This window comes from Narcine bancroftii, chromosome 8 (genome assembly GCF_036971445.1).
Source record: "Narcine bancroftii isolate sNarBan1 chromosome 8, sNarBan1.hap1, whole genome shotgun sequence".
NCBI lineage: Eukaryota > Metazoa > Chordata > Chondrichthyes > Torpediniformes > Narcinidae > Narcine > Narcine bancroftii.
The window spans coordinates 73832830-73858551 of record NC_091476.1 but is presented as its reverse complement, the minus strand read 5'-3'; the positions used below and the strand labels follow the sequence as shown (position 1 = coordinate 73858551).

At 47.4% G+C, this 25722-nt stretch overlaps 1 protein-coding gene across 3 annotated transcripts; it reads left to right on the top strand.

Annotated features, from left to right (window-relative positions):
- Positions 1-25722, top strand: pmt (phosphoethanolamine methyltransferase). 3 transcript variants are annotated; one of them, XM_069894116.1, is made up of 13 exons: positions 1-515; positions 768-860; positions 5016-5193; positions 9992-10147; positions 11486-11622; positions 11978-12129; positions 12420-12608; positions 12893-12982; positions 19695-19784; positions 22286-22408; positions 23521-23652; positions 23807-23923; positions 24147-25722. In XM_069894116.1, exons 1-13 carry the CDS (start codon positions 506-508, stop codon positions 24330-24332), a joined length of 1653 nt encoding a protein of 550 aa, XP_069750217.1. In that variant the 5' UTR covers positions 1-505; the 3' UTR covers positions 24333-25722. The 3 variants fall into 3 exon arrangements, with proteins under 3 accessions (XP_069750217.1, XP_069750218.1, XP_069750219.1); XM_069894117.1 differs by lacking the exon at positions 768-860 and having other exon boundaries at positions 4-515; XM_069894118.1 differs by lacking the exons at positions 1-515; positions 768-860 and adding an exon at positions 8651-8732 and having other exon boundaries at positions 5104-5193.

The window sequence follows — 25722 nt, the reverse complement described above, 5'->3', positions numbered from 1 at the left end:
TGGGAGGGAGGAACGATGGCTACTGGTCAGCCAGAGGGTCAGGGAGGACAATACCCCTTTTAAGCAACTTATCCTGACCCGGAAGGCTCTGCGACCCAGACGCCGTGGACCAATGGCAGATGGCTTCCCTCTCGGGCTACAGGCGCTTCGCCAATCGGAGGGTTGCTGGGCGGGGCCTGCCTGCTGGCCTTTAAAGTGGAGTTGTCATGCAATGGGCCACAGGAGGAAATTGCCCCGTCTACTGTCGCAAGGTTCGCGTGGACTTTCTGATTGGAAGCGGGGCCAAAGTTTTTTGTTTTCCCTGCAGCCCTGGCTTTCCCCCTGAATGTAAATCGGAGGGGTAGCGAGAGGATCCAGGAAGTTCTGCCCAGTCCAGGAGGATAAAGCTTTCCCCTTGGCTTCATGTACACACACATGTTCAATCTACTGATACGTCCAGAAGCAAAAGGTTGTTAACTGCAGCGACATTTGGCGAGGAGGCACCCTCCCCCCCTCAGTTTCGACGATGGCAGAGGGTAAGAGCATTCCCCACATCCTAACCATTGCTGGATGTCCCGCTCTTTCTTCCCCCCCCTCTCTCTCTCTCACACTCACCCCCTCTCTCTCACCCCCCTCTCTCACCCCCCCCTCTCATCCCCCCCTCTCTCACCCCCCCTCTCTCAACCCCCCCTCTCTCAACCCCCCCTCTCTCACCCCCCCTCTCTCACCACCCCCCCTCTCTCACCCCCCCCTCTCTCTCACCCCCTCCCCTCTTCCTCTCTCTGCAGCCACTTCATCGCAAAATCCACAGGAAATGCCCTTGCGGAAAAGGGAGACCCCCTCCACCCCCCAATTTCTGTTGAAGTGTGGCCAGATCTACGGTAAGTTCTCCGCTGATCTACGCGCCAAGGTTGGTTTTATTGACCACCAGGATCTGGCAACCTCTGGAGAGTTTGCCCTGCAGCAAAAGCCAGACGCCTCCTGTGCAACGCAGAAAGTCAGGGCACAGCACAGTACAGGCCCTTCAGCCCCCTGATGTGGTGCTGACTCCCAAAACGATAGTGATGCCCTTCCTGCCTCTGTTTCACCCTGTCTGAGAGTCTCTTAAACCCCCTCCTGTTCCAACCTCCATCCCCTGGCGAGGCATTCCAGGCCCCCACCATTCTGTGTGTTTTTAAAAAAACTTTTCCCTGACGTCTCCCCTAAACTTTGTACAGACGTCCTCTGGTGTTTGCTGATCCAACCTGGAAACAGGCGCTGGCGCCAACCCTGTCAACATCTCTTGGTATCTTGTCGACCTCTGACAAGTCTCCTCTCATCCTTCTACGCCCCAGAGAGAAAAGTCCTGCCATGTCCAGAAATCTACCGAGCTATTTTTTTTTTATATAAGAAGTGATGCTTGAATCTTCTTAAATTGCTGTGTGTGTGGAGGCAGTTTTAGTCTGGTGCAGGCGGAGATTTTGGAGCATCGGTTGTTCACGAGGCTTGTTTGGGTGAAGGGAGCTGTCACGTCCTGAAGAGGAGGGGTAGAGAGTGTGGTTAGCCAAGGGGAAAGTCCCCCTGGCAGGAGTGGCATGTGGCCTGACATTTTTTTCTCCCCAGCCAGACAGACCTTGCGTTGTGCAGCAACATTATTGGTCAGGAACAATGGTCTGAAAATCTGCACCAACCATCACCTGTACCAGATTCTAGATTCCTTTACTCTCAGTAATAAAAATAATAATTTTGTGTGTCGGATTCACCTTCGGTAGGAAAAAGCTGAAGCGCCTCGTACAGTCAGAGAGAGAGAGCAAAAGAGAGGTTTCCCCCGACCCCCCCAACTCACCGTGCATCCATGGATTGGCCTCTGGCTCCACAGCCACAGAGACTCCGGTCCAAACCATTGGGGACCTGAGCTCTGACACGGTCAGGAACTCCCCCCCCCCCCACAGCCCCCTCGTTGCACCCCCGCATCCCGGTTCTGATGATACCTGCCTCCGGCCCAGGTGCAGGATCCTCGCCTCGAGTCGCCAGCGGCCCTGCTGCCTGCCTGTCTCTTCAGCCACAGAGCCCCTCGCTGGGCCACCGCTGTGGTCACCGTCCCTCCTTCTCAAACGGGGTTGGGGGGGGTCTCCCCATTTTCTGGTGCTCTGTTTTCCGGAGTCTGCGATCTCTCTTGGCTGCTGTCAATCAGGCTGTGGGGGAGGGGTGTTTAAATAAGCCAGTTGGGTCCATTACCAGGCCGTATGGAGGTGATAACAGTCAGACCGGGTGGTTGGACGCACCCACCCACCCCCCACCCTGATAGCTTATCACAGCAGGGGAAAAGCCCTTTGCTCATCGTATCCCTGCTTCTGTTTGTTTATTGCCAAAGTTTGCTCCTGACCGAGAAGAGGCTTCTTCCACCATACATATGGCCCAAGCCTTCCCCAAACAGCTCATCCACGTGAAGAGATGCTTCACTTGTTGATGGAGTCATCCAGCGCTCCCCTTGCGATCTCTTCTACATCAGAGAAACCGGATGCAGACTGGGAGATCGCTCCGTCCGCATCAGTGGTGGGGATCACCCAGTGGCAGGCCACTTCGATCCCTGCGCTGACCATCTCATGCACTGCCAAACCGAGGCTGCTCTCCAACCGGGCAGCGTCAATGTCTCCGGTTTCTGACGGCCCATCGGCCTTCCCTCCCTTCCCATCCCTCTACCCCCTTTACCCCAGTTCTCCCTTCCCCCTCCGTTTACAAAGCCGTGTCTCCCCAGCCCTCCAATTTGCTGCTGTGCCCTCCCTCCCACTGATGACCTCCTGCCTATGGGACCATACTCCTGCCCCTACCCCCCTCCCCCACCATTTCGGTCGGAATCTGTCAACACTTTGATGAAGGGCTCAAGCCTGCTGAGTTTCCCCCATGATACAGCCAGTCCATTGCTCTGCACTTCTCCCTGATTTAATTTGGAGACGCGAGCACAGTAACAGGTTTGATCGCCCCATGAGGCTGTGCCACCCAAACCCGATGTGTACTTACATAATAGTCAATCCCGAAAATTGCGTGTTCTCCATACGACCATAAGTTGACCACCACCCCTCCCCCTTATTTTGTGTCCCAACCACCTGCCCAGTCAAGCTCGTGACACCTTGAACGACACACCACGGTTGAAAGCTTGATCCATGTACAAAGTCGACCCCCCCCCCCCCTCCCGAAAAATTGGTCCAAAAAAAATTTGACTATTGCACAACTCTCCTGGGACTCGTTAACCTTCTAAACCCCATCGGACTTTGGAACGTGGGTGGTCACTCACCCACACGCCAGCAGCAATGAACAATCGCAGGTGGACAGGGTCGTAGAGAGAGCTTTTGGCATCTTGGCCTTCATAAATCAAAGTATTGAGTCCAGGAGCTGGGATGTTATGGTAAAGTTGTACAAGACATTGGTGAGGCCAAATTTGGAGAATTGTGTGCAGTTTTGGTCAGGAAAGATAATAAGATAGAAAGAGGGAAGAGAAGATTTACTAGGATGTTGCCTGTACTTCAGGAACTGAGTTACAGGGAAAGGATAAACAGGTTTGGACTTTATTCCCCGGAGCGTAGAAGAATAAGGGGAGATTTGATCAAGGTATTTGGGACAGAAGAGTAAATGCACGTCGGCTTTTTCCCACTGAGGGAACCAGAGGATGTGAAAGGGGAAAGATTTAGGGGGAACTTCCTCACTCAGAGAATGGTGGAACAAACTGCCGGCTGAGGTGGTAAGTGCGGGCGCGGTCTTAACACAAGAAGGTTTAGAGATTGGTTCATGGATGGGCTGGGTGCGGGTCAGATCAATGGATGGGCACAGACTAGGAGGGTCTGTTTCGGCGACTGCAGTGATCTACAGTGCAGCAATAGTCCACTTGTTGCTGGAACATGAGGGGGCGGGGAGATGGGTAATGGCAAGTTTGTTGTCATGCATACTGTGCTGAGTACACGTGCAGCAGAATTCCTGTGTGCTGCAGCCCAACTGGTGTTGTCAAAACAAAGATGGGAATAGTAAACTTGATTCAATTCAAAAAGACAATACGTTCGCAGGATAGATAACCTCAGTAATCCCAAGCTGAAGCTTGAGGGGTGTGTGTGCACTCCACACACCGTTGGCAAAGGAGACAGGGGTCTGCGACCCTGGCGCTTCAAAGCGGCATTTCTGCCCGCTGCCTCCACGCAAAATGAGTGGGCGTTTGCCCAAGGACAAAAATCTGAGGTGCAAAAAAAAGCTGGAAATTCTAGTCAGGTCGGGCAGCCTCTGGGGAGAAAAAGGCACCGCCCTTCATCAAACTGGAAAAAATCTGTGGAGATGGGTTTTGGAAGTGAAATATTTCTCTCACCACACCTGCTGAGTATTTCCTGCCATTCCTGTTTTGTTAATTAAATAGGGAAGTGTTTGTGTTTGACAGACAAATTCAACCTGTCACCAGAGACTCTTTTAGGATGAAAAGTCCATCAACATAAACACAATTTCACTTGTTGCAGACACCATTAATTCCTTCATTTTCTCTTTGCCCACTCAGTGGGGAGGGAGCTTCACTCTGTGTCCGACCCCGGGATTGTGTGACAGGACAGTGCAGAGGGAGATTCACTCTGGGTCTGACCCTGGGAGTGTGTGACAGGACGGTGCGGAGAGAGCTTCACTCTGGATCGGACCCCGGGAGTGTGTGATGGGATGGTGCGGAGGGAGGTTCACTCTGTGTCTGATCCGGGAGTGTCTGATGGGACAGTGTGCCTGGTGGACTTTGAGGAGGGTCAGGTTCAGGTTTATGTCATCTGATTGTACAATGAAGCAGCATTCTCTGATCTTCGGTGTAAAACACACAGACACACCCACACAATATATCTGCAGGACAAACATTTTGATGGTACAAATAAATATTGTTTCATCCAGATGAGAGTCTCGGACAGTCAGTGTGAGCAGTTTCTTTGGTCATTCACCGTTCTCACTATCCTCTCTTCCCCCTGCACTCACTCTCTTCCCACACCCCCCATGCTTATTTCCCTGGTGACCCCTCTGCTCACCTCCACCCCTCTCTCCTGCAGCAGCCGCCCGGCAGAAGATGTCGGCCTTCTGGGAGGAGCACTCGAGGGGGGGTACCATCGAGGAGATGATGCTGGACTCCAGCGCCGCCCTCATCAACCTTCAGGAGAAGCCGGAGATCCTGTCCCTGCTACCGGACACGGACGGGAAGAGGGTGCTGGAACTGGGAGCAGGAATTGGGTGGGTCATGGAGGTCCACAACACACACAATCAGGCCCTTCAGCCTAACCCCTCTATGTTGACCCAGTGCCGCCATGAGCTCGTCCTATTTGCATTTAAAAACCAGGAACATAGACAGTCCAGGCCCTTTGGCCCAAAATGTTATGCTGACCCATATACACCTCAACAATCACCTCACATCCATAACCCTTTTTCAATATGTTAATTGAAAATATGTTAATTAAGTGAATCGTATGTAGGTAATAAGATTCCATCAAAGAAGATATGGCCACAACTTATCTAATGTTACATTGAAAAAGACTAAACTGTAACCCAGTGGTTCTCAACCTTTTTCTTTCCACTCATTCCCACTTTAACTAATCCCGATGCCATCAGTGCTCTGTGATTAGTAAGGGATTGCTTAAGGTGGGAAGGGAAGGTTGAGAACCACAGCTTTGGACCTGATTGTTTCTGAAATATTTTGCTTGAGAAAAATTGTCACTGGCCCATTTCCATTGGGAGTTCTAAAAAGGTGCACGTGACAAGTCTATGAGGAATGATTAAAATGGTGATTTTCAAACTTTTTCTTTCCACCCACAAACGTTAATTAATCCCTCTGCCATTGGTGCTCTGTGGTCATTAAGGGGTTGTTTAATGCGGGATGTGAGTGGAAAGAAAAAGTGTTAATCGTCCCTCATGGACTCATCGTGTGCACCATCTCAGAACTGCCAAAGGAAATAGGCCAACGACCATTTTTTCTTCAGCATAATATTCAGTCACAATCGAGTCGAGAGCAGTGATTCTTAACTTTTCCTTCCCACTCGTGCCCCACCTTAAGCAATCCTTTACTAATCACAGAGCACCGATGGCACTGGGATGACTTAAGGTGGGATGTGTCCTGCTGCGTACAAACTGTCTCCACTTCATCCAAATCGCTCGTCTGGCCGCTAGTGAAGTCAAAGTTACTCTTCTTTTTGGAGTTGAATTCAAGGAAATCCTCTCTAGTTCTAGAGAATAACCAAACAAAGCCATGAAAGGACACGGTTCTAACTTAATCCAAAGAATCTGTGATAGAGTTTGAAAGAATCGCTCCCAATATCCTTGTCGCTCTGGACACTCCCAGAGCAAATGATTCAGAGAGGCTTCAAAATTTTACATTTGTCACACAGTGGATCAAGAGCAGGATAGTTGAACTTTGGACGTGCGCACTCTTTGTCCAACTTTATGAGACAATGACATGCACAGTATGAAGTTTTATTCATCAGATCAAGTGCGTTATCTGAATTTTCAGAAGATTTTGATGAATTCAAGTCTCATTCCCATTCATTCTTGATTCCTGTCCCTGAACATATTCTTAGGTCCATCGATCTAAGTTTAAAAAAAACAGTCGAGAACACTGGTATCGGGAATTCAGGGAAAATTGGAGAATTTGGATCAACCTTTTTCTTTCTACTCACTTACCACCTTAACTAATCCTGATGCTCTGCGATTAGTAAGGGATTGCTTAAGGTGGGATGTGGGTGGAAAGATAAAGGTTGAAAACCACTGTTTTAATCATCCCTCATGGACTCATCATGTGCACCATTTCAGAACTTCAAAGGAAATGGGCCAATTACCATTTTTCTCCAGCAAAAAAATTCAGTAACAATCTGGTCTGGATCAGCGATTCTCAACCTTCCCTTCCCACTTACATCCCACCTTAATCAATTCCTTATTAACCACCCCACCACACACACCTGTTCCCTGGCAACTCTGCTCCCCTCCCGTCCTTGCTCCCTCCTCCACTCTCTCCCCCTTCTCCCTCCACTCATCCCCACTGCCTGTTTCCCTGGTGACTCCCCCACCCCCTTTCTAATCACAGGGCACTTACGGTAGAGGGGTTGCTTGAGATGGAAGGTGAGTTTGGGAGGCCATTTGGAACCACTGTTCTAAATAATCACAGTATAACCTCAGTCCTAGAACGTGAGGAGAAATTCCCAGAAGGATATTTCACTTTTCCCGACAAAATGTATAATTGACCCGTGACTCATTCAGTGTCACGTTAAATCATGAATTAAGATCAAAACAATTTATTTTCATGGAATATTTCTCTATCAAATTAACAAAAAGGTTTTAAAAAAAGAAAAAGACAAAATTGGAAAAAAGACACTACGTGAAAGTTACGCCCATAATCTGACCTGTACCTTGGTCGAACATGTGTTCCCCAATATTGTCAGGGGAAAAAATCCAAACCACCAAAAACAAGATCATAATTAATCTTACATGGTTCAGGACCCCACAAGTGGAAAGGTTGCAGAGAACTCGGGAGAGCGGGGCAAAGAGATGGCAGGTGAGATACGAGGTTGGGAAATGTATGGTTGGACATTTTGGAAGAGGCAGATTTTCACTTGGAGGGGGAAGAAAATTCAAAATTTAGAAGTGCAAAGGGACCTGGTGGGGGAGGGTGGAATCCTTATGCAGAATACCCTAAAGGTTAACCACCAGGTTGGATCGGCAGTAACAAAAATGAATGCCATGTGGCTATTTGTTTCAAGTGTAGTAAGGAGGCTCGGTGCGGCACTGTTGAGACCTCGTCCAGAGTAACTGTGTGCGGACTTAGAATGACGTGGGAGAGAGAGAGAGCGGAGGAGATTTACCAGGATGATTGCAGGGGCTAACATACAAGGAATGTTTAGCGGCCCTCAGACTGCATTCAGTGGCAGAGCAGACCTGACAGGCCGAACTGCTTGCTTCTGCCCCTTTATCTCATTAACTTACAAAGTCAAAAGTTCATTTGGTGTTTTTTCTCTCCCCCCCCACACACAAAAATGTCAGACGTGCCGTCACATCCAACATGAGTTAGGGGGGCAGCATCTCTCCATCTCACTAATATCATTCTCCTAGCAATAAGGAGAGCAGAGGGAACCACGTGGGATTGTAGGCCATACCAAATTCAAGTCAGTTGGCTTACTCGTTCCAAACAGGGCCAGAGAAGGATTCGGAATCAAATTAATATGGAAAAACGGAAGGTACAAAAACAGGAAACAAAGTCTTACATTTTAATTCAGCCAATGGAACTCTGGAGAAGCTAGCTTGATGAACTACTTTAAATTGTAGTAGAGTATCGGGCACATAAAGAAGATGAATTTACCAATTTCAAAATAGAATCCCATGTTGCATCAAAAAACTTTGCACCCATAATTTCCTAGACTTTTCCAGGGAATCACTTCTAGACAAAAATAATGACTGACAAAGAGCTGGAATTATAAATCTTAAATATCATATAATCCCAGATCTTGAGGGAGTCTCAATATCAAAGAATTCACACCCGTGACCCTCTATTTTTCTTGCATCCATGTGTCTGTCAGAGTCTTTTAAATGCTCCTCATGTTCCAGCCTCCAACAACACTTATCCCCAGCGAGGCATTCCAGACACCCACAACTCTTGTTTTATGAAAAATAAGTCCCCCCTAAACTTTCCTCCCTTCACCTTGTACAGATGTGGAGCGGCTCGGTTGGCGTAGCGGTTAGCGCGACGCTGTTATGGCGCCTGCAACCGGGGTTCGAATCTGGTGCTGTCTGTAAGGAGTTTGTACGTTCTTCCCCTTGCCTATGTATGTTTTCCCCTCCTGCCTCTGAGTTCTCCGGCTTCCTCCCACCGTTCGAAACATACTGGGAGTCGTAGGTCCCCTGGGTATAATTGGGCTCATTGGCCGAGAAGGCCTGTTACCGTGCTGTGGGTCTAAATTTTGATTTAATTTAAAGTTAGACGTCCTCTGGTATTTTCTACTGTTGCCCTGGGAAAACGGCACTGGCCATCCACCCTGTCAATGCCTCTTTGTCAGCCTCGATTAAGTAGTCCCCAGCTTTGCCCCATAAGACACATTCTCCAGTTCCTGGTGAATCTCCTCTGCATCCCTCTCCATGGCTTCCACATACTTCTGTAATGAAGTGACCAGAACTGGACTCAATATTCCATGCATTTGGCCCACATCTTCCCACCCATGGACCTGTGTAACTCTCCCCGCCTCTGACAGCTTGCTCTAAGTGCCCTCCGCCCTTTGTGTGGAGAAAGACCCCTTTAAATCTCTGCCCTCTAACTCTACATGCCCCTACCCTGGGGAACAACACTGTGACGATCCATCTTATCCACGCCCCTCATGAGTTTACAACCCTCGGATAAGGTCCACCCTCCGAGGCTCCAGAGAGAAATCTCCCAGCCTTTCCTGTCCCTCGATGAGTTGAAGCCCACTTATCCCAGTCCACGAAATTCTTGTGAAAGCCACTTCCTGTGGTAACGTGGGCCCTGCACTGAATTCAGGATGGAGGTGAAATGCCAATTTCGGGCTGGCTCCACTGTCGCCTCGTCGGGACCAGAGCAGACAGGATGTCCAGATCGAGAAGGGATGTTAGAGGGTGCAGGGCAGATGGACAGGGATGTTGCTGCAATGGAGGTTCTGACTGAAACTCCACACCCCACTGAAACCCACTCCGATCCCCTACACCCTTCTCCAACTCTAACCCACTCTGGTCCCCTACACCCCTCCCCATCTCTGTAACACCCCACCAGTCCCCTACACCCCTCCCTGTCTCTGTAACCCCCTCCGGTCCCTTGCTCCCCTCCCCATACCCCAGTGAGAGTCAGGACCCTGAATGAGCAAGGGACATCCTCCTGGAAGAGGGTCCCTGCAGTGGGATAGGGGAGGGGTCATTCGGGCATGAGGTGGAGGATTTTGGTGGTTGACTGGTCCTAGGTGTCGGGAATTCTGCAGGGATGGTTCTGGCTCAGAGATATGGGATCTGGGTCCTGACTCTCTCCCTTCCTTGCTGATTCCTGCAGGAGATTCACGGGCCACCTGGCCAAGATCGCCAGCCATGTCACCACCGTGGACTTCATGGAGAAGTTTGTGGTGAAGAATCGGGAGCTGAACGGTCACCGCAGCAACATCAACTTCCTACAGGCTGACATCACTCAGCTGGAATTGCCAAGCAACAGGTGGGTGCCCAGGGTGGGCAGTGTGAGCATGAAGTCACTCCCGCCAGCCAATGGGATGTAGATGGGGCTGACCATTGGGATGTCCCAGAGGCCGCTTTGAGGCTTTGGGGAGGCTGTTCAGCCCATTTCCTACTACGGCCATTGTATACATCACTTTCTTCCTGACGTTTTCCTACTGCCCTTTCTAGAATCTTTAAAATCAATGAGACAGTTCTGTTAAGGGTCGGCTCCAAATCTTCAGCAAGCAGGGGTTAATCTCGAAATGGTGCAGGAGGGATTAACAGGAAAGTTACCGGGCTTGTGGCCTTGAGTTGTAAGGTGAAATTGTTTCTTCCCAATGCAGGGGGAGGGACCTTATAGAGGGAGGAATGGATGAGTTGGATGTTCACAAAGCTTTTAACCCTAGGGTAGGGCAGCCTAAAACTAGAGGGCTATGGTGAGAGGGGAAAGGTTTAAAGGGGACCTAGAACCATGGAATATTATGGCAAACAGGCTCTTAGGCCCTTCTAGTTTGTGTTGAACTATTCTGCTTTGTCCCACTGACGCAGCTGAAATAGATCCTTCTCCTTCCCCGTCACCTTTCCTCCAGTTCTTGCTCTCTTTCTCTCTCCCTCACACTCTCTTTCTCTCTCTCACTTTCTCTTTCTCTCTCTTGCTCTTTCTTTCTCTCTCTCCCTCTCTCATTTTTTCTCTCTCTCTTTCTCTCTGTCTTCTTTCCCTGAGCCAAAATCAATTCTCATTTCTCCCCCTTATCATATCCAATTAACACTTTGTGTTGGTCTGGATGGGTGGGTGGGGGGTAAGGAGAGGGAGGGTGGTGGTGTTGATGGGAATGTGAGAAAATTGGTAACTGGGGGTGGAATGGGATTGTATTTAGAGTCGGTCTCGACTCTATAGGCAGAATGGCTTCATTATGGGCTTGATAAATAAATGAGGACAGAGAGAGGGATGGAGAGAGAGAGAGAAAAAAATGGGGAGATAGAGAAAGAGATAGAGAGACATAGAGAGATGGAGAGAGAGATGAAAATGGAGAGAGGGAGAGAGAGACAGATGGAGATAGCAACGGAGATGGAGAGAGACATGAAGAGATGAGAGAGATGGAAATGGACAGAGAGAGAGATGGAGAGAAAGACAGAGAGAGAAAGAGAGCGAGAGAGATGGAGAGGGAAAGAGCGAGAATATCCAGAGGGTGATGGATTAACAGAGACCAAGTTAAAGGCTGTGAAATGCAGGGCTGCAGAAAATGCCCGTGAGCCAACGTCATGCACTAGGCGTCCTGTGCAGATGGACTGGGCCAACCTCTGCCACTAACTCCCCCGCCACCCCTGACCTTTCCAGCTTTGACCTCATCTTCTCCAACTGGCTGTTTATGTACTTGACGGACGCAGAGCTGGTCGGCCTTGTCGGTCGCCTGCTGAACTGGCTGCAGCCTGGAGGCTTCCTGTTCTTCAGAGAGTCCTGCTTCTACCAGTCAGGTAAGGGCTGGTGGTGGGGGGGGGGGGGGGTGTGACGCATGGAGGTTGGCTTTTTCCCACTGAGGGTGGGTGAGATACAAACCAGAGGATGTGAGTTAAGGGTGAAAGGAGAAAAGTTTAGGGGGAACTTCTTCACACAGAGAGCAGAGGGGGTGTGGAACGTGGGCTCAATTTTAACATTGAAGAAGAATTTGGACAGGTACAAGGATGGGGAGGGGTGCGGACGGGATGCAGGTTTGTGGGTCCAGGCAGAATAATAGTTTGGCACAGACTAGAAGGGCCTGTTTTTGGTTGGGAGGGAGAGGCAGGATGGATTGGCTGGGGTCGTAACAGGGGCTGTGGGATTTGTGACCAGGTAACATGAAGAGGGCGTTCAATCCCACCGTGTACCGCAAGCCTGCAGATTACAACCACATCCTGACGTCGGCTGTGATGGGGCCCGATATGGGCGGCCAGCTCTGGGGGCTGGAGATCGTCATGAGCAAGTCTGTGCAGGCGTACATCAAGGTACAGGGAGAGGGGCTGAAGGGACGTGGGAGGGGCCGGAGGGACAGGCTGCAGGGACAGGGGGAGGAGCTAGAGGCTGGAGATGGGCCGGAGGAAGGATTGAGAGCTGGAGATGTGGCCGGAGGGGCCAGGGTAGGGGTGGTAGGCGGGACTGACCACTTGCTGACCCTCTAGTGGGCGGTGCTGTGTCATGGTAGGCAAGACTAATGCTGCGTGACCTCCCAGTGGGCGGACTGATCTTGTGATGACCCCCCAGTGGGCGGGACTGACTCTGTGTGATCTCCCGGCAGCTGAAGCAGAACCAGAACCAGGTTTGCTGGCTGCTGCAGAAGGTTGTCCGTGATCGCTTGGCCCATCAGGGCTACCACACCTTCCAGCAGTTCCTGGACGGGCAGCAGTACTCCCGCAACAGCATCCTGCGTTATGAGCGTATCTTCGGGCCTGGCTTCATCAGCACCGGAGGACTCCGCACCACACAGGTGGGCTTCACCAGGCAAGACCCCATGCATGGGGTCTTGTCCCCGTCCTGGTGGTCCCTTTCCCACCAGACCCGTCCCACTGCTCATTCAGATCCCCCTCATTTCCTGACTCCCAACCCCCAACTCCTGTTCCTGATCCCTCCCTCTCCCTCCCTCTCCAGTTCCTAACCCCTCCACCCCAGTTCCTGATTTCCCCACATCCTCCCCCGGTTCCTGGCTGCCCCTTCCCTCCCCCAGGGTTCCTGACCCACCATCTAACCTCCACTTCCCCCCGTGTGTTGCAGGAGTTTGTCAAGATGCTGAACCTCTCTCCGGGGCAGTCGGTCCTGGACGTCGGCTGTGGAATTGGAGGGGGGGACTTTTACATGGCCAAGGTCAGTTTGTGGGAGAGGCACCTCCCATCATTCACCCGGTGGGGGGGGGGGGGTTCATCTCCCAGGGGATACGTGCCCAGTGCTGGAGTGTTCTCCACTCCCCACTCCACGGACACTCTCCCCCCACAGATACTCTTCCCCACACCCCGTAACCTGCTCTCCCCCCTTCACCCACTCTCCCCCGTCACCTGCTCTACCCCCATCACTCGCTCTCCCCCATCAACCACTCTCCCCCGAGGAGTCACGTGATGGAGTAGTGGCCGGATGGTGAACTCCAGCCTTCTCCAGAAAAGTCAGAAAAAACAAAGCAAAACACAAAGGCACAAAAATAAAAATCAAAGTAAAGTGAATATAAAGGTGGAAAGAAGATGGCGACGAAAAAAGAAAAGTCGAAACCAACGGTAAGAAGAGAGGAAGAGAAGACAACGGAAGATGAAGGAAAAGGCCTTATCTGTTCGAAGAGGCCCGCGGTGGAGAGAGAAACCTGCTCCCTCAGGTCGGTAGAAAGTGGACTACAAAAATGGCTCGCTGAGCCGAGTAAAAGTGCGCAACCGCGCATGCGGGAGGAGTCGCGCATGCACGATGCGCATGAAAAAAAACACACCGACGGGAGGGGTGACCAGCTGGGGAGTCGATCTCCACAGCCGGCAATGACAGCTGCAGAACACCTGCAGCAAGAGGAGAACATAGAAGACAACGAAAACAAGAAAGAAGAGAAGAAAAGGGCAACAAAGAAACAACAGATGGCCAACCCAGAGGAAGAAGAGGAGGAAGAGTACAGTGAAATAGAAGAAGGGAAAGGCAAGATAAAGGATATACTTTCTCTTATTAAAGAATACATGGAGTCATTAAAAGAATGGCAAGCGCAGGAATTTGATGATTTAAGAAGAAGAATAAACAATACAGAAGAGAAAGTGAATAAAATAGATATGACCTTATCAGAAATGGGAAAAAGAATGGACAAGGTGCAAGAACGAGAAGCAGCAGTAGAAATGGAGGTAGAGGACTTAAAAAAAGAAATTAGAGGAATCTAATAAAAAGTTAAAGAGACACAAGAACTGTTAGCTCAGAAAATAGATATAATGGAAAATTATAACAGAAGAAATAACATAAAGATAGTGGGCCTTAAGGAAGATGAAGAAGGCAAGAATATGAGAGAGTTTATAAAAGATTGGATCCCTAGGATCCTAGGATGTCCAGATCTACAGCAAGAAATGGAAATAGAAAGGGCACATAGAGCATTGGCCTTTAAACCACAATCACAACAAAAGCCAAGATCTGTTTTAGTAAAATTCCTAAGATATACTACAAGAGAAAAGGTACTGGAGAAAACAATGGAAAAAGTAAGAGAGGACAATAAGCCACTGGAGTACAAAGGGCAAAAAAAATCTTAATTTATCCAGATATAAGTTTTGAACTCCTGAAGAAGAGAAAGGAGTTCAATACAGCAAAGGCGATTTTATGGAAGAAAGGGTATAAATTTATACTAAAGCATCCAGCGGTATTGAAAATATTTATTCCAGGACAACAAAACATACTATTCTCAGATCCAGAGGAAGCACGAAAATTTGCAGAACAATTACAAAATAGACTGAGGGATGAAGACGTGTAATGAAAGTACAAAAGATTGCGAACTAAAAAGACATAAGTTTTGAACTCCTGAAGAAGAGGAAGGAGTTCAAAACATCGAAAACGATCTTATGGAAAAAGACTATTCTCGGATCCAGAGGAAGCAAGGAAATTTGCAGAACAACTACAAAACAAACAGAGAGATGAAGACATGTAATAAGAGTAAAAATGACCACGATTTATATGTATGTGGGTAAAGAGGTATATGTGTGTATATGTATAATGTGCATACATGAATGTATCCGTATTTAGAGGAAAATATAGATAGTATAGACAAGAATTAATAAGGGAAGGAAAAGGAATAGAGGGAATAAGGAGGGAATTAAAAGAGTGACCTTTGTCACATATGAAAAGTGAAATCTTTTCTGGGGGGAGCTGGGTGGGGGGGTGTTATGGTCACTGCAAAATCAGCTGACGCTTGCGAGTGAATTCGCAAATCCAAATGGAGAGGGGAGATGTGGTTGTCCGACAAGGGATAAAGGACAACTCAGGAGGGGAAGGGGGGATTGGGGCTAAAGAAGTTTTAAATAGGAGAATAAGGAAAATGTTTGATGTTTTAGGAATGTTGTCTTATAAAGGATTAAAAACAAGAAAACAGAAATGGATAAGAAGGAAAGCTAATGATGGAGAAACGGAAAGGGAAGATAAACAAAGTATAAAATGGCTATGTTGAACTATATGACTTTAAATATTAATGGAATACATAACCAAATTAAAAGGAAGAAACTGCTAAATTTACTGAAAAAAGAAAAAATTGATATAGCATTTGTGCAAGAAACACATTTAACTGAATTGGAGCATAAGAAATTAAAGAGAGATTGGGTAGAACAGCAGCATCGTATAATTCAAAAGCAAGAGGAGTAGCTATATTAATTAGTAAAAATGTGCCATTTAAAATAGAAGAGGAAATAATAGATCCAGCAGGGAGATATGTAATGATAAAATGTCAGATATATTCGGAGTTTTGGAATCTACTCAATGGATATTCACCGAACGAAGAAGATCAAAAGTTTATGCAAAATATCTTTTTGAAGATAGCAGATACGCAAGGGAACATATTAATAGGAGGGGATTTCAACCTGAATTTGGATTCAAATATGGACAAAAGTGGGAAAAAAATTAACAGAAAGAACAAAGTAACCAAATTTATAATTAAATCGATGGAAGAAATGCAACTTTTGGATATATGGAGGAAACAACACCCAAAGGAAGAGGAATATTCATATTACTCAGCTAGACATAAAACATACTCAAGAATAGACCTATTTTTGTTATCAGATCGTATGCAAGATAGAGTAAAAAAAACAGAATATAAAGCTAGAATACTATCGGACCATTCACCCTTAATATTGACAGTAAAGTTAGAGGACATCCCTCCAAGAATGTATAGATGGAGATTAAACCCCATGTTACTTAAAAGGCAGGATTTTAGAGAATTTATTGAAAAACAAATTAAAATGTATTTTGAAATAAATACGGAATCAGTGGAAGATAAGTTTATACTATGGGATGCAATGAAAGCATTCATTAGAGGGCAAATAATAAGTTATGTAACCAAGATGAAGAAGGACTATAATCAGGAAACAGAGCAGTTGGAAAGGGAAATAGTAAATGTAGAAAAAGAATTAGTAATGAAGGAAGATATCACTAAAAGAAGAGAATTGGCGGATAAAGAAATAAAATATGAAACACTACAAACATATAAGGTGGAGAAAAATATAATGAAGACAAAACAGAAATATTATGAACTAGGTGAAAAAACGCACAAAATCCTAGCATGGCAGCTTAAGACAGAACAAGCTAAGAAAATGGTATTGGCATCAAGGAAAAAAGACAAACAAATTACATATAATCCAAAAGAAATTAAGGAAAACTTTAGAGAATTCTATGAACAATTATACCGAACTGAAAACGAAGGGAAAGAAGGGAAAATAGATGAATTTCTAACTAATATTGAACTACCAAAACTACAAATAGAGGAACAAAATAAATTAACAGAGCCATTTGGAATAGTAGAAATAGAAGAGATAATAAAAAAATTACCAAATAATAAGACACCAGGAGAGGATGGATTCCCAATAGAATTCTATAAAACATTTAAAGACTTATTAATTCCGCCCCTCCTGGAAGTAATCAACCAGAATGATAAAACGCAAAGCTTACCAGATTCATGTAAAACAGCAATAATTACAGTAATACTAAAGCAAGGGAAAGATCCACTCACACCAACGTCATATAGACCAATATCTTTCCTTAACACAGATTATAAGATAATAGCTAAATTATTAGCAAACAGATTAGGAGAGTATGTACCGAAAATGGTAAATCTAGACCAAACTGGATTTATCAAAAAAAGACGCACAACAGACAATATTTGTAAATTTATTAACTTAATTCATGCAGTAGAAGGGAATAAAGTACCAACAGTAGCAGTTGCTTTAGACGCAGAGAAGGCCTTTGACAGAGTAGAATGGAATTATTTGTTCAAAGTATTGCAAAAATTCAGTTTACTGGAGAAGTATATTAATTGGATTAAAGCATTATATAAGGGACCATTAGCGAAAGTGACAATAAATGGACATGTATCAAAGCAATTTAACTTAAGCAGGTCAACACGACAGGGATGCCCACTATCACCTTTATTGTTTGCGTTAGCTATAGAACCACTAGCAGAATTGATAAGAACAGAAAATAATATAAAAGGGATAAAAATAAAAGACAAGGAATATAAAATCAGTTTATTTGCGGATGATGTTATAGTATACTTAATAGAACCAGAACTATCAATAAAAGAATTATATAAGAAATTGAAGGAATATGGAGAAGTGTCGGGTTACAAGATCAACGTAAATAAAAGTGAAGCAATGCCTAAGAATGATGCGGATTTCTCAAAATTTAAGAAAGAATCACCATTTAGATGGCAAATGCAAGCAATAAGATACCTAGGTGTACAAATAAACAAAAATCTCGGCCAACTATATAAACTCAATTATTATCCACTAATGGAAAAATTACAGGATGATTTAGAACATTGGAAAGATTTACCATTAACACTAATAGGAAGGATAAACTGTATTAAAATGAACATTTTTCCAAGGATATTATACCTATTTCAGGCATTGCCAATACAACTGACAGAGAAATTCTTCAAGGAGTTAAAGAAAATAATAAGGAAATTTTTATGGAAAGGGGGGAAACCGAGGATAGCACTAGATAAATTAACAGAATGGTATAAACAAGGAGGCTTACAACTGCCAAACTTTAAAAATTATTATAGAGCCGCACACTTAAGATACCTATCAGATTTTTATCAAACAAGGGAAAAGCCAGATTGGACTAGATTAGAATTAGATAAAATAGGGGAAAAGACACCTGAACACATATTATATAAATGGGATGAAAAATTGGTACAACATAGAAGTTCTCCAGTATTACATCATCTACTCAATATTTGGAAGAAAATTCATGTAGAAAGAAATAAAACAAATGATCAATTACCAAAACTAATATTGACGCAAAACAAGTTACTCCCTTTTACAATAGATAACCTTTCCTTTAGAGAATTGGAGAAAAAAGGGATTAAAAGAATAGAAAATTGTTTTTCAGGAAACAGATTATTATCCTTTGAACAAATGAAAGATAAATACAATATAACTCAAGATACAGCACTGGCATATTACCAATTGAGATCCTACTTGAAGGATAAATTAGGAAGCAGTTTGAGTTTGCCAGAGGGAAGTAACTTTGAATATGTGATTACAGATACAATGATAATCAAAAGATTTATAACAAATATGTATATTAAACTGCAAGAAAAGGAGAATGAGGATACAAATGGTAAAACTAAACAAAAATGGGAACAGGATTTAAATATAAAGATAAAAAAGGAAACATGGGAGAAGTTATGCTCTGGAACGATGAGAAATACAATAAATACGAGGTTACGTATGATATAATATAACTGGATACACAGGCTATACATTACACCTCAAAAGTTAAATAAATGGGACCCAACAGTATCTGATAGATGTTTTCGATGTAAAAAAGAAATGGGAACAACAATTCATGCAATCTGGACATGTGAAAAAGTAGAAAAATTTTGGGAAGATCTCAATCAGATATTAAATAAAATAACAGAAAACAATATACCAAAGAATCCAGAGATCTTTCTCCTAAGTAACATAAAAAACAAAGAATTTGGAATTGATTTGGAGGATGCACAAAAAAGATTTGTTAAGATAGCTCTAGCCGTAGCAAAAAAATGTATTATGTCAACCTGGAAATTGGAAGATAATTTGAAAATACAACAATGGTATATAGAAATGAATAAATGTATTCCATTAGAAAAAATAACATATAGTTTAAGAAATAATATTGAAATATTCGAACAAATATGGGAGCCTTATGTTAAACACAATAGTGACAATCACTACCTAAGTTAACGGAAGGAAAAGGAAATGAAAAGAATGGACTCAGTGGAATTTCTGGTGTATTTTTATTGAATGACAACATTGTCTGACTGGTTTAATGTATCCTAGATTTTATACCTTAAATGGACGGGAGGGGGGAGGTGGGGAGGGTGGGAGGGGAGGAGGGGGGGGGGGGAGAAAATGACATTGTATATGTGTGAAAAGGAAAAAATGTGTATCATGGTTAATGTGATTTATGGTGTGAAAAATAAAAAATTATAATTAAAAAAAACCCACTCTCCCCCCGTCCCCTGCTCTACCCCCATCACTCGCTCTCCCCTCCATCAACCACTCTCCCCCCCGTCACCTGCTCCCCCGTCACCTGCTCCCCCCATCACCTGCTCCCCCCCGTCACCTGCTCCCCCCGTCACCTGCTCTCCCCAGCAGGCTCCCCACCCACTGAACCCCCCTCCCACCACCCATTGACACTCTGCCCTGTTCAGCCTTGCCCTGTCCAAGGCTTCCCTCTGTGGTGACCACCCCCACCCCTTCACTGATCCTCTCTCCCCCCCGACCCCTTCCCATGGACCGACCAAACTGGTCGAGTGAACTGGGTATTTTCTTGTTTTGTTTCAAGAGGCTGGAAGTGTGACCTTGTCCTGAATGTATTTCAGAACTACGGCGTTGAGGTTCTTGGAGTGGATTTATCATCCAACATGGTGGAAATAGCGATGGAAAGAGCTGTATCTGAGAACACGTCACTGGTAGGACAACTAATCTCCGCTCGTCTTGCAGCAGAATCTGCCCGTACTAGCAAGGGGAAGGGGTAAAACACACAAATGGAGCCGCCCCATTAAACACAGAACATCACTGTGCCTGAATTGCCTCTCATGGGAAAATATGAGGTGGTGCAGTGGACTCTGCCTTAGCCCCTACACCCCTTCCTGTCTGTAATCCTCTCTGATCCCCTACACCCCTCCCTGTCTCTGTAACCTCGCTCCGGTCCCCAACACCCCTCCCTGTCTCTGTCAGCCCCTCCAGTCCCCTACACCCCTCCCTGTTCTGTAACCTCGCTCCAGTCCCCAACACCCTGTCTCTGTCAGCCCCTCCAGTCCCCTACACCCCTCCCTGTCTCTGTAACCTCGCTCCGGTCCCCAACACCCCTCCCTGTCTCTGTCAGCCCTTCCAGTCCCCTACACCCCTCCCTGTCTCTGTAACCCCCCCCGGTCCCTGAGACCCCTCGTCCCCTCCCTGTCTCTGTAACCCCCCTCTACATCCCTCCCTGTTTCATAATCCCCTCCGATCCCCTACCTCCCTCCACCCCAGGCCCCCCTCCCTCCCCAGGCCCCCTACACCCACACCGTAATGGTGACCACTTCTCCAGCTTCCTCCAGCCGCTCGTTCCAGATGCGGATCACCCTGAGTGAGGAAGTTGCCCCTCTGGTCTCTCTGGCTCCCCTCTCACTTTAAACCTATGACCTCTGGTGCTGAAAACGTCCACGCTTGTGGAAGAGGACTGATCGTTCACCTTAATCGTCTGAAAGAGTAGGTTTGACGATTAGGCTTTGCAAAGGGTTAATGAATTAAGTGAGAGAATACAGTTGCTTTGTGCCAGATCGTGGGAACATAATAGCCCCATAACATTGCTTCCACAATAAGAAAATAGCTATCTCCTCAAGAACGGCATATCCCAGACCATTTCTACACATCACATTATATGACAATAAGGCCATCTCATCAGAAACCTGGGTGGGAGGTGGCCATCTGGCCAGTCGAGCTCTTCTCCGCTGTTCAACGAGATCACGGCTGATCTGATGAGGGGCTCATCTCCACCCACCTGCTTTTTCCCTACGTCCCTTAATTCCCCAAAATCTCCCCAACCTTCTTGTAAATACATTTACTGAGGTCGCCTCCACTGCTTCAATGGCCAGCAAATTCCATAGATTCCCCCCTCCCTCTGGGAAAAGCAGTTCCTTCTCATCTCCGTCCTAAATCTACTCCCTTGGATCTTGAGGCCACGTCCCCTCATTCTGGTCTCCCCCACCCATGGGAACAACTATTCTTTCATAATTTTATACATTTCTATAAGATCCCCCTCTCATTCTTCTAAATCCCAGCCTCAATCTCCCCTCATAGGCCAACCCCCCCATCCCTGAAATCAACCCAGTGAACCCCCTCTGCATCGCCTCCGAAGGCCAGTCCATCCCTCCTTGAATTTAGAATTGGACTGTTGTGTGCAGTTCAGGACCTCCAACTGGATGGGGTGCAGACGGGATTCCCTGGACGTTGCACTGGCCATAGAGTTGAGTGGCTTGGATAGGCGTGGTGTTTAGTTCCTGGAGGGCAGGAGGCTTTTAAATTATGTGGGCATGGATGTTGAGGTCAGCCCACACTGTAATAAAACAAACAGCAAAAAAACCCAGCAGAGCCAATTAAGGATGCATGCGGGAGCTGTGAGATGACCGGGGAGAGAGGTCAGGGACTCGTTCTCTACACTGAGCCCCCAACTCAAGGCATCAGTGTGTTCACCATACTTTCGCATACCTTTTTGGGCGGGGATCTGCAAGAGACCATAGAATGCTACAAAATAGGCCGTTCGGCCCTCCTAGTCTTTGCCGACCGTCATTCCACTAACCTGCTCCCACTCCATGGCCCTCCAGACCTTTTCCATCTATCCAATCTATTCTTAAAGCTCAAGATGGAGCCCACAGTCACTGCAATGGATTGCAGCTTGTTCCGTACTCCCACCACCCTCTGAGTGAGGAAGTTCCCCCTAAACCTTTCTCCCTTCAGCTTAAAATGATGACCTTTCGTATTTACTCCCTCAATCTAAGTGGATATACCCCTCATAATTTTGTAAACCTCGATTAAATTTCCCCTCATTCTTCTACACTCCAGGGAACAAAATCCTATCCTTTTTAACCTTTCCCTGTAACTCCATTCCTGAAGTCCCAGCAACATCCTAGTAAATCTTCTCTGCCCACACCTGGCAATTTGGGCACAGACCCTGAGGTTTCAGGACTCACAAATACCACTGATTCCTTTAACAAGCCTCTACGGAGGCATTGGCATCAAGACCGGGCAGTTGGACCTTGCGGAGCAGGGGTGTGTTTCCGCTCCCCACTCTCCCTGGGTCCGCTCTCCCCGTTACAGCCATGGTATCACGAGGTCCCAGGTTTTGTTCAGCGATGAACACTTTGGAGAGGGGAGGTGAGGGAAGTGGATAATTAACTTGGACGCAGATGACGCCTCTGGATACCGGCAGGTGCAGTTTGAGATTGGCGATGCCACCAAGAGGGTGTTCCTGGAGAACTCGTTCGATGTGATCTACAGTCGGGATACAATTCTTCACATCGCAGACAAGGTGGATCTGCTCAGGAATCTCTACGTGAGTACCAGGCAGAGGTGGACGGGTTCCTCATCGGCCACCTTGGGGTCTGGTGCCTAGCTCCCATAGCAAGCAAACCGTGCTGATTGGTCAGTCCTGGGGTTCCAGCCCAGCCCCAAGGGGGGATAGGCAGGCTGGGTCCATAAGGCCAGAAGTCATAGGCCATTCAGCCCATTCTCCCATGAGCTAATCCATTTTCCCCTATGCCCTTCTCCCCCGTGACCTCTGATGCCCACGCTAATCAACAACCTGCCTTAAAGATGCCCAATGACCCAGCCTCCACAACCGCCAGTGGTAACAAATTCCAAAGATTCAACCCCCCCACACAGCTGGAGAAATCCCTCCGCGTCTCTGTTCTGAGCGGACAGACACCCTTTAATCCTGAAGTTGTGCCCCCTTGTCCTGGACTCTCCCACCTGGGGAAACAACCTTTCGACTCTGTCCATGCCTTTCAATGTTCAAAATGTTTCAAGAGATTCCCCCCCCCCACATTCTCCTAAATCCCAGCGAATCCAGGCCAAGAGCCATCAAACGCTCCTCACACGATAACCCTTTTCATTCCCAGAATCATCCTTGGGAACCTCCTCTGAACCCTCTCCAACGTCAGCCCATCCTTTCTTAAACGAGGAGCCCAGAACTGCTCCCAATTCTCCACGTGAGGCCCCTCACCAGGGCCTGATAAAGCCTCAACATCCCATCCCTGATCTTAGATTCTATTTCAGTTGTAACGAACACCAGCATCGCATTTGCCTTCTTCACCCCTGACTCGACCTGCACGTTTCCCTCCAGCCCATCGTGCACGAGGATTCCAGCTCACTTCACACCTGGGGATTTTTGATTTTCTCCCCATTTAGAAAACAGTCTGCCCGGTTATTTCTTCAGCCAAAGCGCATGACCGTCCACTTTCTTACGTGAGGGTTGGTTGGTGCTGGGATTGGCCAGGGACTCCTGCCGAAGAGAGCAGGGGAATGAAGGATGTCTGGGATAGAGATGGAACTGAGGACCATCTGCCCACACTGACCATGTTTCCCCTCCCCTTGTCTCCCCTTCCCTGTCTCTGTCCCCATTTCCCTCTCCCCATCTCCTCCCTCCCCCTTTCTCCGCCCCCACAGCGTTGGTTGAAGCCAGGAGGGAAGTTACTGATCACCGATTACTGCTGTGGGGAGAGGCCATGGTCGTCCCAGTTCCAGGACTACGTAGAACAGAGGGGCTACATCCTCTACACAGTGGAGCGGTACCAACAGGTGGGGAGCTCACCCCCTCACTGAAGGAAGGATGCTGAAGGAAGGGCTGCGAGATGGGAGGGAGGGGCGGGGAGGCTGGGGCAAGGGGGGACTAGGGAGCAGGTTGCGGACCAGGACTCACCCTCTTTTTCCCCCCCCCACCTCGCCCCCACAGATGCTACAGGAGGTGGGCCTGGTCAGGGTGCGGGGTGAAGACCGGACCACGCAGTTTGTGGACGTGCTGCAGGCTGAGCTGTCGGGGTTGGAGCAGAACAAGGTGGCCTTTCTGCAGGTAACTAATGGGGGGGGCATTGGAGGAGGGGAAGGGGCCAACCCCAATGCTTTCCTCACACACCCCCGCCCTGGCCCCTGGGCACTGGGATCCCTCAGGTGGAGGTTGGGCTCCCTCTCCCTCTCCAGGCACAGGTCAGCTGGCCTGATCCCTCATGTTTCATTTTTCTCCCCCCTCCCCTCCCCTCCTTCTCTCTCCCCCACCCCTTCCCCTTCTACAACAGGAGTTCACGGACGAAGATTACCACTACATCGTCTCTGGTTGGCGGGAGAAGATGTCCCGCTGCCAGCAGGGAGACCAGCACTGGGGCCTGTTCTACGGCGAGAAGCCTGCGGCCGGTGAGGTGGGGGCTCTGGGGGGGGACCAGATCCAGCCCCCTCCAACCGACTGGCCGCCAGCCACCGTGTAGGACTGTTCTCCATCTCCCCCCCCCCCCCAGGCAAGCAAGATCCCAGCCTGGGAACTTCTACTTCTGGTGTGCCAGTGCAGGTGGGATGGGCTGAATGGCCTCTCTCTCCCCCCCACCTGCACTCCCTGGCCTGTCCTGTGGAGCACGTCTGATGGTTATGCCAATGGAAGCCTTGTTTAAGTCAGTTCAGGGAATGACTACTTGTAATTAAAACTTAAAGCCATCGTTGCCTTGAAGTGCAGTCTGTCAATGCTCGAAGGAATTCCCCCACCCTCCCGACCCCACGCTCCACCAGAGAGGCCCATCTTCCCACCTCCTCCCTACTGGACCAGCTGGCCATTCTGGGCTAGCCTCATTGGCCTGTGTTCGGTCCATCTCCCTCTGAACCCTTCCAGTTGTCCAAATGCACTGGACAACAAAGATTTTAACTCCCTGAACACTCTGGGGTACATTTTACGGAAATCACCTAGAAAATTTTCCTATCGCGAACTGGTTTTCGGAAATAACCTATATTTCTGGTTTCCTGTCATATTTTAAGTCTGCTGCTCACACAGCAAGCTGTTTGGGTCAGTCCAACCCTTGCCTGGGCCTGCACTCAGTGCAAGTACTATGCAAATGTTGCCTTAGGCCTGGGCATGTTTAGTCAGGATAGATGCAGGCAGGCTGTAAAAGCAGCTCACATATACAGAGGCTGTGCATTTCCTTGGTGTAGACTAGTGGTTCTCAACCTTTTACTTTCCACTTTCATCCCACTTTAAGTCATCCCTCCATTATCGGGGCTCTGTGATTAGTCAGGGGTGGCTTAAGGTGGGATATGGGTGGGAAGGGAAGGCTGAGAATCACCCGATTGTGATTGCTGGAGAAAAATGGTCGTTGGCCCATTTCCTTGAGAGTTTTGAAATATTGCACACGACGAGTCCACGAGGGATGATTAAAACAGTGGTTTTCAAACTTTTTTTCTTTCCACTCATGTCTCACCTTAATTAATCCCTTACTAATCACTGTGAGTGGAAAGAAAAAGGTTGAGAGCCACTGGTCTAGATTGAGCGTACATTGATGCACAGTGAGTGCACTTAACAATAGGATTTATTGTCTTCAGGAAGATTCAACATGGCAGAAAGGTTGCAACCTTCTGTTAACATTTGTGGCGATTATACGCTTAAGGCTCAAAGGCGCAGTGTGACTGCACTGATTAAGAAAGCCTGAGCTCTACTTCAGTTGAAAAAGCAGTATCGGGGCAACTGGAATCCATCAGTGCCAGCTGACTGTGGTCTGACTGACAAGAGAGGCATCAGATGCTGAGTACAAATGAAAATCAGCAGCTGAACATTTTTAGGTCGGTTGAATGTGTCAGTGTCTTTATGTGATTAAACGAGCTAAACTCAATAAA

Coding starts and splice junctions, on each gene's coding strand:
- pmt (XM_069894116.1), top strand. Junction 5,194..9,991: donor GAACTGGGAGCAGGAATTGG/GTGGGTCATGGA, acceptor TGATTCCTGCAG/GAGATTCACGGGCCACCTGG. Junction 11,623..11,977: donor GTCCTGCTTCTACCAGTCAG/GTAAGGGCTGGT, acceptor ATTTGTGACCAG/GTAACATGAAGAGGGCGTTC.